Source organism: Heterodontus francisci, chromosome 5, assembly GCF_036365525.1.
Source record: "Heterodontus francisci isolate sHetFra1 chromosome 5, sHetFra1.hap1, whole genome shotgun sequence".
NCBI classification, from domain to species: domain Eukaryota; kingdom Metazoa; phylum Chordata; class Chondrichthyes; order Heterodontiformes; family Heterodontidae; genus Heterodontus; species Heterodontus francisci.
This window is the reverse complement of record NC_090375.1, coordinates 51,035,259-51,047,762: the sequence shown is the minus strand read 5'-3', so window position 1 is coordinate 51,047,762 and position 12,504 is coordinate 51,035,259. Positions and strand designations below refer to the sequence as shown.

General features: G+C 43.5%; 1 protein-coding gene across 4 annotated transcripts in view; it reads left to right on the top strand.

The window, feature by feature from the left end:
- zc3h3 (zinc finger CCCH-type containing 3) overlaps positions 1–12,504 on the top strand; it is a 343,469-nt gene that overhangs the window by 191,416 nt on the left and 139,549 nt on the right. For all 4 annotated transcript variants that reach the window (XR_010975023.1, XM_068031413.1, XM_068031412.1 and 1 more), the window contains exons 6-8: positions 4,626–4,710; positions 9,705–9,863; positions 10,370–10,439. Coding sequence is in view for 3 of the 4 variants with exons in the window: in XM_068031413.1 (XP_067887514.1) it covers positions 4,626–4,710; positions 9,705–9,863; positions 10,370–10,439 (314 nt within the window). In the remaining variant the exon portion in view is untranslated. The remainder of the gene's footprint in view (positions 1–4,625; positions 4,711–9,704; positions 9,864–10,369; positions 10,440–12,504) is intronic.

The window sequence follows — 12,504 nt, the reverse complement described above, 5'->3', positions numbered from 1 at the left end:
CATTTGATGCATCTCGCTAAATGTATTATCAACCTCACAGTTTCTTACAGAGTAGACTATCAGCAAAGGAGCATCTGAAGCAGATTAAGCAATAGGCTTTGGAAATAACATGGGGTGAGTAGGGGTGGAAGGCTATTGCTACTCTCTTCATAAAATTTTTGAATAAATTGCATTCCTGTCCCACCATACACCAGAAAGTTTATATCTGCCATGTAACAATATCAATTATTTAAGAATTTAAACCCCACTATTAGTCATGCCGCATATCAGTGAATGTTTGCTCTTTTCACTATTCCTCATAGTTCAGCTCAGCACAGTTTTCTCCAATTAATTCACCTGGGTTGCTGTGGCATTTTTATTTTTAATGTTTTCCTTTTAAGCAATTAATGTTGCAACCTCTGCAGTTCTTGCCTTTGCCTTTCTTTACTTCCTTCATTTTTGAATAAGAATTATCAGGTCTGAGGTGATAATTGCTCAAGGTCAGTGTACCCTTTCTTTATTTTTCCTACCCATCACTCTGTCTGCCTGGGCCTCATACCAACAGCCTCAAACTACCACCATGCTGACCTGGGTACTATGGTGCAGAATTTAAGTCTCTGGACAATTCCCTTCAATTTTCCTCCTCTCTGTAGGAAGACCCTGCGTGTATCTAAACAGCGGCACTGTTGAGACTGGTCCTCCAACTAGTGAGCACAAGGTGGCTGTGAACTATTGGATTGTGAACAGATGTAAGGAACTGAGCTGAATTCTTTTCCCTCACCCAGGATCTGAGGCCAATTGTAGCATTCCCAACTGTCACCCCAGCTGGGATTAACCAACACCACAACAGGGAATTAAATCTCAGGGCTCCTTGTCTATGTGGTGCATATCCCAGTAATGGAGGTGCACAACACCAAGTTCAAGCATCATAATTGGGACTGTTAACAGTTTGTATGAAAGAAGAGAGGTACATATTTTTTACAGGCTCTTGCTGCATGTTTGGAATGGTTTATCAGGAGACAGTAAAAGTGAATGAAGCTTTGTGATCATTGTACTTTCTATTTAATCATCACTTTGCCCAGCCAACAATGCGTATCAAGCAACAGTTTCATAAGATAAACTTGCCAGATTTATTAAGGCTGACAACTGGGAAAACATAGGGTTGAATTTTTCCAGCCTTGTGATAACGGGCTGGGAGGCAGGAGGAGTCATAATATCACGACAGAAGGCGTCAGGAGGGAAGCCTGATGTCTTTACGTTGCAACTGGATATTCCGAAGGGCGGCCGAGCTCGCGTGAGGACCTCGTGCTGATAAACTGCAATTTTAACCGGGATTTCTAATTTTATGACGTGTGCGTGGGAATAACGGGGTTTCAGAGCCTCGCCAGATATAAGGGGGTGGTAGATTAACAGGAAGTCAGTGCTGGCTTCAGACAGCAACCATTGTGAAAGGCGCATGGCTTGCTAGGGAGGTTGGAACAGCGTGGGCTGCGGCATTCGGGAGCAGGGACAAACATGCCAGCACAGTGGGGCATACCACTTCAGTGCCACCTTGGGCATGGCACTTGTGAGTATAGAGCAGGGGTGTAAGGCCCTGGAAACTGAGTGCAGCTATCTGCCAAGGGCCTCATTCATTCAGGCTTCGAGACCTCCAGTTAGAAGGAGCATCAGTGAGGGAGAGAGCTGCAGCCACAGGCGGCAGGCCAGCAGCAAACTGAGGGCCACCAGGCACTTCAGTCTCGAAGGGGGCACGAAGCAGGAGGACGCAACCAGCCTCTTGTGCGTAGAAGAGGTTACTGACCAGATAGGGTCTACCGACAGAGGCTCAGATTCCTGCAAATGTCAGAGCAGTAGTGTCGCCGAAGACTGCGTCTTTCCAGGGAGGCAGTCAGAAAGCTGTGTGCTATGATAGAGGGCAAGCTGAGCCCTATGGGAAGTGGTGGCCACCTCAGTGCTTGTGGCACTGAAGGTCACCATGGAGTTGGATTTCTACACTTTGGGATCATTTGGAGGTATAGGTCGGATCTCCCAGTCTGCGACTCATTGCTGCATCAAGATGGTCGCCAATGCCATCTTCAGGAGGGCCAGCCAATATGTACGCTTTCCTACTCACCCAGAAAGTCAAGCTGACTGAGCCATAGGATTTGGAGCCCCCAGGTGCAAGAGTGTCATCGATTGGACGCATGTGGCCATCAAATCTCCCATGGATCAGGCAGCAGTCTTCATTAACAGCAAGGGATACTGCTCGCTTTATGTACACTTGTTCTCCAGCCACCGCAAACAGTTCCTTCAGGTGTCTGCACCATTCCCGGGAAGAAACCATGTCGTCAACATACTAAGACAGTCCCAGGTGCCAGACGCATATACATCCAGTTAGCTGGGGGAGAAAAAGGATTTTTGTTTACAGCTGTTTTAAAGGGATTAAAACAAAATAGACTGCAATGATCTGGAAGGAAGTTCTTTGGTTTGGCAAGGTGTTCCAAAGTTGAATAGTTGGCTGCCACTCAGAATTTATCCAGGCAACGTTGATGAACAGTCTGTTTGGATAGGCGTTCCAAGAAATTCAATTGTAGAAGGCTTCACATGGGTCTTCCATCAGGTGTGTAGCAATGGGTTTCAGTTCTCACACACAAGATGCAAAAGTCCTTTTTTAAAGATGAAAGGTTTCTGCAAGCATTCAGGATGTCTTCAGAATTACAGGAGGGAACGGTACCACTTCATACAAGCTTTTGCTTTTCCAGAGCAGGGATTCTTTAAATAGCTTTCTGATTTTTCTTCTGAACTCCTGGCAGGTCCATCTCAAATTCCAATTGCCTGCTTTAGTTGAAACCCACTGGCTTTTAAAGTTCAAAATGAAACTACTTATCCAAGCAAGTCTTATGCTAAGTCATAAATTCTCTCGTCACAGTAAAGGGTAGCTCTTGGGTCAAAACCCCTGCTGGTTTCCTTGAAATCACCTGGTGTCCAGTATTTGTTTACTGGTCAAAACCAGGAACCTCTTGTTGACCTAGCTTTTTTTTGAAAAGCATCCATAAAGTTCAGCTATCTCCAGAAATTTCAATGTCCATGCAAGCGTTTTTTTAGTTTTTAAAAATATAGATTCCAAGTTTTAACAAAAAATATGGACTCTCTTAACAAAAGGTGTGCCAAGAGAAGACACCGCCACCGAAATGGATAGTTTTGCTGCTTGTTCATCATGGATGGATGCCAACAGCAATCAATCAACATCACATGAAACAGATTTTCTAGTAGTTATCACATTGCTGTTTGTGGGACCTTGCTGCTGCATTTTCTACATTACAACAGTGATTACATATCAAAAGTACTTCATTGGTACTAAAAAAACTTTGCGATGTCCGGAGGTTGTGAAAAGTATTATATAAATGTAAGTCTTTTCCTTACGATAGTAGTGGTTTGGTCAGTTCAAAGAGGAGAAGACAGAGTTGTAGGTGGGGAGCAGGGCATTTAAAAAAAAAGGAAGCATGTGCATTTCCAAAACAGGCCCATTTTCAAAGCGGGGCTGCATTGCATAGCCACATGGCAAACATAGCAATCAAACAACTGACTTTTGATGTTGATTTGCAATTATCAAAATTACCTAGTTGCTGCCAACCTCTAAACTGAACTATGTGATTTAAAACTTATAGTTTTGTGTGCTATCATTTGCACTCAGTCAGCTTCGGACACTAGAGCCATACAGATTCTCATTTTTGTCTCCTTGGCAGTTTTATCTGTGATTTTTCATCTCTAAGCAAATGAGGAGCAGTTTAATATCTAAGCTAAAAGTAGAAAGACCATTAAGCAGAAAATGTTGGCATCAGCAAGGGCAGCAGCAGAGTGATTGGGCAACAGCAGAATACAGGTCAGGTGTTCAGTTAGCAGTATGTGCGGAGTCCATAATCATCTGACTTTGTAAAACTGATGTCAGATATACAGCATTTTGTTTTATTCTTTCATGGGATGTGGGCATCCCTGGCTAGGCCAGCATTTATTGCCCATCCCTAATTGCCCTTGATAAGGTGGTGGTGAGCTGCCTTCTTGAACCGCTGCAGTCCATGTGAGGTCTGAACACCCACAGTGCTGTTGGGAAGGGAGTTCCAGGATTTTGACCCAGCGACAGTGAAGGAACGGCGATATAGTTCCAAGTCAGGATGGTGTGTGACTTGGAAGGGAACTTACAGATGGTAGTGTTCCCATGCATTTGCTGCGCTTTTCCTTCTAGGTGGTAGGGGTTGCGGGTTTAGAAGGTGCTGTCAAAGGAGCCATGGTGCATTGCTGCAGTGTAGATGGTACACACTGCTGCCACTGTGCGTTGGTGGTGGAGGGAGTGAATGATTCTGGATGGGTGCCAATCAAGCGGGCTGCTTTGTCCTGGATGGTGTCGAGCTTCTTGAGTGTTGTTGGAGCTGCACTTATCCAGGCAAGTGGAGAGTATTCCATCACACTCCTGACTTTGAGGACGCTTAAGTGAACTGGGCCCAAGTTGCACAACATATCAAGTAGTGGAACAGGAGAAGAGATAGAAGAAGAGCTGATGGTTCAGTTATATCAAGCTTTATATTGACCAACTACAGATTGTAAGAGAGAGCGTAGACTGAAGGAGTCTGATTTTTTTTTTCTTCTTGTTCTTCCCTTTTTTCAAACAGCCAGGTTGGAAGCTGATTTTGATAGCGATGGCCTCTATCTGCCCAGCAGCCTGACCAAAGCGGTTGCTCATCGGCACATTGCAAGGTCAGTTAAAGTATTTCTTCTTTGTCTTAGTTTATAACAAGTTGGTCTTAATTTATTTTCCAGATTTGCATGTTTTGGGGGTTAATCTAAAATGTATTGTTCGGAGGTTGAGCGTTGCTCTGCTGTGTACTCAGTGTCAGTTATACGTTAATCCATTGGGCCTCAATTGGAGTCCTGTGACTGTTAGAACAAGTGAGAGAATGGCCTTGATGAAATAGCTTCTTGCATCACAACATCTGATGTTCTGGCAAACCTATGTGCAGGTGTGACTTGCAGCCCACATTTTGTCAACAGAAGCCAGTTTATTTTCGCAAGATTCCATGATGGTGAACTTTGGAAATGCATACCTGTGGAAGTTTTGATTTTAATGCAGCTGAAGTATGTTTTCCCATTATTCTAGGAATTTCGGAGGATAGGACCAGGAGTAGGCCATTTAGCCTCTCGAGCCCATTTCACCATTCAATTAAATCAGTGTTTCTCAGTTTTTTTCTTTGGTTTGAAGAGTCCCTTTTCAACTGGATTAATAATCACGACTTCCTCTTCCCATCACCCCCACCCCGCTGTAATCTAAATTATACTGCTGTATAATACACATAATACCTGGGCGAACTTATATTTTGCTGTAAAAACAGAAAATGCTGGAAATACTCAACAATTCTGGCAGCATCTGTGGAGAGAGAAACAGCTTTAGCTTGATCTTTCATCAGAAGTGGAAAAACTTAGAGATTGAACAGGTTTAAAGCAAGTGTAGAGTCAAGGAAAAGGCAGTGAGAAGAAAGAACAAAAGGAAAACTGTTTGATAGGGTGGCAAACAGGAGAAATTAAATGACAAGAGATGATGGTGCAAGGCAAAGGGAGTGGTAATGGGACAGGTAAACAAACAAAAGATTTGTCTAGAGGAGGGGTGAATGAAAAAATGCAGTATCATTACCACAGCTACCGTCCATTAACAAAGCTGAGAAACACAAAACAAAATGGAAGCAGAGGTTATGATCTGAAATTGTTGAATTCATTGTTGAGTCCAGACAACTGTAAAGTGCCTAATTGAAATATGAGGTGATGTTTCTCGAGCTTGCGCTCATCTTCATTAGAAAGGTGGAGGAAACCGAGGACAGAGAGATCAGAGTTGGAGTGGAGCAGAGAATTAAATTGATGGGCGACTGGAAGCTTGAGGTCACGCTCGCAAAATGACCTGACATGTTGGGTGAATACCCAATCTGCATTTAGTCTTCCCAGTATAAAGGAGACCTACTGCAGTATGAGCAGCGAATACAGTATACTAATTTGAAAGAAGTACAAGTAAATTGCTGTTTCACCTGGAAGAAGTGTTTGGGGCCTTAGATGGTGAGAAGGGAGGAGGTAAAAGGGTAAATATTGCATCTCCTGCGCTTGCATGGAAAGGTGCCATGGTAAGAAGAGGGGGTGTGGGGCTGATAGAGAAGAGGACAAGGGTGTCCTGGAGGAAACAGGATAGAGAGGACCAAGTGTCGCAGACGAAACGGTCCCTTCAGAATGCTGAAAGGGTAGGGGAGGGGAAGATGTGTTTGGCAGTGTCATCATGCTGGAGGTGGTGGAAATGGTGGAGGATGATGCTTTGTATGTGGAGGCTGGTGGGGTGGAAGGTGTGGGCAAGGGATACCCTATCGTGGTTCTGGGAGCGGGGGGGAAGAGGTCAAAGTAAAAGTGTGGGAAATGGAAGGGACATAATTCAGGACCCTGTCAACCACGGGGTGGGGGGTGGGAGGTGGGAGTTGGGGACGGGGAGTAGAATGATCCTCAGTTGAGGGAAAAGGATGACATATCGGAAACGCTGGTACGAAAGTTTGTGCCATAAGAACAGATGCGATGGAGAAAGTGGGAGAATGGAATAGAGTCCTTACAGGAAGCGGTTGTGAAGAAGTGTAGCTGTGGGAGTCAGTGAACTTCTCGTGGATATTGGTCAATGGCCTATCCCCAGAAAAGGAGCCAAGCAAGTTGAGGAAGGGAAGAGTTGGAGATGGGCCATGTGAAGGCAAGAGAAGGGTAGAAATTGTGAACAAAGTTGATGAAACTTTCCAGTTCAGGACGCGAGTAGGAAATGGCACTGAGATATAGTCATCAATGTACCAGAAAAAGAGGTGAGAGAGAGGACCCTGAGCAATGTTCCCTCGAAGTTGTGAAAGCACCCAGCAATCCAAAAGTTCCCATGCAGACCATGCACAAGTTAGCCCCTTTAACTTAAAACATATGCACAGCTTCTCAAAAAAATTTAAAGGGCCTGTGCACTTAGAATTAGCTGTACTCTACAAAAAAAAATTAGAGGATGTTTTGGACCTGAATAGGACCGGAACAAAGAATATTCCACATATCCCACAAAAAGGCTGGCATAGCTAGAACCCATAAGGGTTTCCATAGCAACACCTTTTTATTTGGAAGAAGTGAGTGGAGTTCAAAGAGAAGTTGTTCAACATAAGAACAAGTTCAGTTAAGCAGAGGAAGGTTGGTGGACGGGGACTGGTTGGGCTACAGTTCAAGAAAGAAATGGAGAGCCCTCAGACCATCGTGGTGGGGAATGGAGGTGTGGAAAGATGGCTTGTGGTGAAAAGGAGACGATTAGGGCCATGAAGTTGTTAGTGATGGAGGGCATTGGAAGAATCAGCGATATCGGTGGAAAGAGACTGGACAAGGGAAGAAAAAAGAGTCGATATAGGAAGAATCAGTTCAGTGGAGCAAGGACAGGTTAAAACAATGGGTCTACCAGGGCAGTTCTCCTTTTGGATCTTGAAGGAGATAGAAGCGGGCTGTTCTGGGTTTGGGGATTATGAAGTTAGAGGGCGTGGAGGGAAGATCTTCAGAGATGATGATGTCAGTGACAATTTGGAAATGATGGCTTAACGTACCGTGATGGGGTCATGGTTCAGGGGAAGGTAGGAGGAGGTGTCAGAGAGTTGGCGTTCAGCCTCCACTAGATAGAGGTTGGTGCACCAAATAATAGCACCGTCCCTGTCAGCAGGTTTGATGACAATGTTAAGCTTGGTCCTGAGAGGATATAGTGCTGTAAGTTAGTGAGTGAGGGGAGCAGAGAAATTGAGACGGCTGATGAGAGAACTGCCGGCGTGTCAATGAAAAGATCTAGAGAGGGTAAGAGACCAGAGGGAGGGATTCAGTTGGAACGAGAATTCTGAAGAGGAGAAGTGGGTCACCAGTGCAGGGGCGGGGGAAGATTCCTGGCCATGGAAGTGGATGCGGAGGTGAAGACATCGAAAGAAAATCTCTGCATCTGCGCCTTCATCTTTGGCCAGGCATATATAGTAATTCATTGTTTAAAAAGCTCCCCTCTCTCTTGAACCCACCTGGCAGTCACCGCCATCTTTGCTAATTGCGGGTCTATCAGGCAATCTTCCTGCCACTCTCATCACTCCTCTGAGGTGAGACAGCCAGCCCACTCTGTGCTGCACATGTAGCTGCTGCACTCCTTTCCCAGCTCACACTGGTTCTAATTTCAAGATTATGCCTTCTCGTTCTGGATTACACCAGCAGAGGAAATAGATCTTTAGCCTATTGAATCTGTTTGTCATGTTGAATACTTCAATTTAGATGACCCAGCAACCATTTAAACTCAAGGGAATACAAGCTAACTTTTTATGCAACCTGTTCTCGTAATTTCACCTTATTAGCTCCGGTAATCCGATCTAGTGAATCTGACTTTTTTTTTATTCTTTCATGGGATGTGGATGTCACTGGCAAGGGCAGCATTTGTTGCCCATCCCTAATTGCTCTTGAGAAGATATATATCCTTCTTGAGGTGCAGTACTGAGCATTGAACACAGTATTCTAGTTAGGCTCTGTACAACTGAAGCATTAACTTGTCCCCTTGAGATAAAGGCCAACATTCCATTAGCATTTTTGATTGCTTTTTATACCTGTCTGCTAGCTTTTAGAAAAGCACTGTCAACTATTGCAACTGGATTGTTTGCAAGCAATGTATATCGCTTCAGGGTTCATGACACCTGGCATTGTTTTCATAAAGTCTGCACTTACAGATGGCATGCTCAATCCCAGAGACCTGGGCCATGGAATGCTGGGATGCAGGTTAGTGTCCACAATTCTTAGCATAGCAAATGAGTTAGGCCATGCTGCTGTCGAGGAGACTGGAGACTAGGAACTTCCCTCCAAGGGCAAGAGGTCTTGGCAAAAGCCTAAGAGCATACAAGTACTGGATGGACCAATTCTACCCCACAATTATGAACTCCATTCATGTTTTCTGTCTCCTTTCCTCCAAAAGAAGTACAAATTTTAACATGGAATAATAGCTACAGCTGTGGAGAATTCTGATTGCAGTTCATCTAATCTCTGGGTCATGGAACCTTTTTTAAAATTCTGAAATAGTGATCATAGTTTATTTGTCTGGATTATAGGGACAATCTTAACTTTGGGATGGTTCTAGTGGTTTTGGATTTTAAGATCATTAAATATTTTTCCTATTCCCAAGCTTCTTAGGCCCTTGTGCAATGTTTTCTCAGTCATGAATCCAGGCAGCCTTCTCCCATGCCTAAAACAACTGGATGAGCCATTGTGATTGTGGGTTGTGCTTGCTCCCTGTGTACAAGCATCTGCTTGAAGTTTGTGATTTTTTTCCTCCTCTTTCTTCTGCCCCTCCTCTTGTATGATGCCTGTGCACCCAATAAGATGAGCTTGCCGTGAGAGGAATTAGTAATTCCTTATCTTCACTGTATTGCACATGTCTCCTTTAATTAGATTTTTCTATTGATGTTATCCTTGTATTTCTAAAGGGCTACCGCCAGTGTTAAATACATTAAAATAAAAGCAAGATACTGGTCGGATGAAAGGTCACCGAGCTGAAACGTTAACTCTGTTTTTCTCTCCACAGATGCTGTCAGACCTGCTGAGTATTTCCAGCATTTTTGTTTTTTATATTTTAAATTAAATTAACATTAATTGGAAAGATTAGGCTCTAATTTCCTCTAATCTAATTAAATTTTGTATGCCCACAGTCGTGCCGTGCAGCGCAGCCTGGCTATAATCAGACTAGCCAAGCAGAAGAAATCCAAGAAGAAAGAATACTGCATGTACTACAACAGGTTCGGAAAGTGCAATCGAGGGGACAATTGCCCCTACATACATGACCCTGAAAAAATAGCAGTCTGTACGAGGTGTGTCTATATCAGTGAATTTGATTTTTGTTAACCATTTATTGAGTGAAATTTATTACGTTTGTCAAAATGAGAGATGCCTTAAAATTTTTAAATTGTCACCAACTAGGGTATTTATAGAAAGATGAGCAGCATGCACAGAGAATATGCAAGGTGGAAACCCCATTCTTTTGCAGAACTGCATTCATATCTGATGTCAGAATAATACAGAGGGAGTTCTGGATGGCACTCTGCCCATGCCAAACCATACCAATACATGTTTGTATACATCAAGTATCTGACAATGCAATGGGAGACCTCAGTATTAAAATCTTCCCTTTTGATCGTAACTGTATCAATCAACTCATTTCATTTCACTCTGTGTTAGTGGTATGTACTCATCATGCAAAGTGACTACTGTGCAGTTAAAGCGCATTTCTTTGGAACAGTGTCAGACGTTCTCTTCAGGGCCATAGAAAACTGCAGGGCCCAATAGAGGTTTTTAAGCTCCACTTTCTTTTTGGCAGATTCCTACGTGGAACATGTAAAAAAACTGATGGGACATGTCCTTTCTCGCACAAAGTTTCAAAAGATAAGGTAGGAGTTTTATTTTTATCATAGAGGAAAAAGAAATCACCATAAACTGTTATCACTTGCATTAAGGCTGATTTTGTAATGCTGCATTGATGGTTCGGTGATAAGTGTTTCATAGAACTGAGCCATTCACACAAGAATATCCTAGTCTGTGCTAAATTAGCTAATCTTCTCTGTGGCAATCGTAAGGATTGGCTAATTGACCTTATCATCCATAAACCAGGAAGGGGGGAAATCAGACAGGGCTTTTCGTTGTGATCATTACACAGTGATTCTTGTTGGATTGTGAACAATGGGTGAGTACGGGATCAAACGTGCCTGTGATATTCCTCCCCAGTCATGTGAATATTAACCTGCCAACAGCCTTTGGGATTAAAGAAACAACAGCAATGGGCATATGAAATTGGCTAAGGGACGGAGAGCAGTGGTGAATGATTGTTTTCAAGCAACAGCAACAAAAATTTGTCAGTCATTTATGTCACAGAAGGAGGCCATTCAGTCCATCAAGTCCATGGCAACTATTCACAGAGCTATGCAGTTAGTCCCACTCCCCGGCTCAGTTCCTGTAGCCCTGCAAGTCTATCTCCCTCAGGTGGCCATCCAACTTCCTCCCTCCCATGTGGGGCAGCGAGTTCGAGGTCATTACCACCTGCTGCACAAAAAAGGCTTTCTCCGATTTCCTCCTCCATCCTTTGCCCAAAACTTTCAATCTGTGTCCCCTAATCCTTGCACCAGTTGTTAATGGGAACAGTTTTTCCTTGTCTAACTTACTGAATTTGTCAATCTTGTATGCTTCTATTAAAGCTCCTCTCAATCTCCTTTGTTCTAAGGAGAACAAACCCAGCTTTTCCAACCTAACCTTGTAACTAAAATCTTTCATTCCTGGAACCATTCTGATAAATCTTCTCTGCACCCTCTCATCCTTCCTGAAATGTGGTGACCAGAACTGGATGCAATACTCCAGATGTGGCCTAACAAGCTTTATAATGGTTCAGCATAACTTCCCTGCTTTTGTACTCAATGCCTCTATTTATGAAGCACAAGATCCCATATGCTTTACTAACCACTCTCTCAATATGTCCTGCCACCTTCAAAGATCTATGCACTTGCACCCCCAGGTCCCTCTGTTCCTGCACATTCTTTAGAACTGTGCCATTAAGTATATTGCCTGTCCCTATTCCTTCTGCCAAAATGCATCACCTCGTACTGTCTATCAAATTCCATCTGCCAGCCTGTCTATGTCCTGTTGCAGGCAGTTCATAATCTTCCTCACTGTTTGCCACACCTCCAAGTTTGGTGTCATCAGCAAATTTTGAGATTGTACTCTATTCCAGGATCCAAGTCATTTATATATAGCAAAAAAAAAGCAGTGGTCCCTGCACAGACCATCCTCTATCCATCTTACCATCCTCCAGTCTGAAAAGCAACCATTTACTACGACTCACTATTTTCTGACCAAAAGCCAATTTTTTATCCAATTGGAAACTGACCCTCCTATTCCAAGAGCCTCAATTTTCTTAACCACTTTTATGTGATACCTGATCAAACACTTTCTTAAAATCCATATAAACAGCATCCATCACATTCCCATCATCAGCCTTCTCTGTTACTTCATCAAAAAATTCAATTAGATTAGTCAAGCATGATCTGCCTTTTACAAATCCATGCTGGCTATCCTTAATTAACTTGAACCTCTCTAAGTGTTCATTACTATTTTCCCTGATTCTTGTTTCTGAAATCTTATCCACCACTGATGTTAAACTAACAGGCCTGTAGTTGCTAGGACTCTCCTTGCACCCTTTCTTGAATATGGGTGTCACATTTGCCACTCTCCGATCCTCTGGCACCTTCCCCCTCTCCAGGAAAGATTGGAAGATTATGGCAAGTCCTTCCACTAGCTCCATCCCCACTTGCTTTAGCAACTTGGGAGTCAAGCCATCTGCACTAGGTGACTTATCAACCCTAAGCATAGCCAGCCTTTTTAGTACCTCTCCCTTCTCAGTGTTTATGCTATCCATTGCCTCTACTTTCTCCACTTCTACTGATATTTTGTTAACCTCCCTTTCCT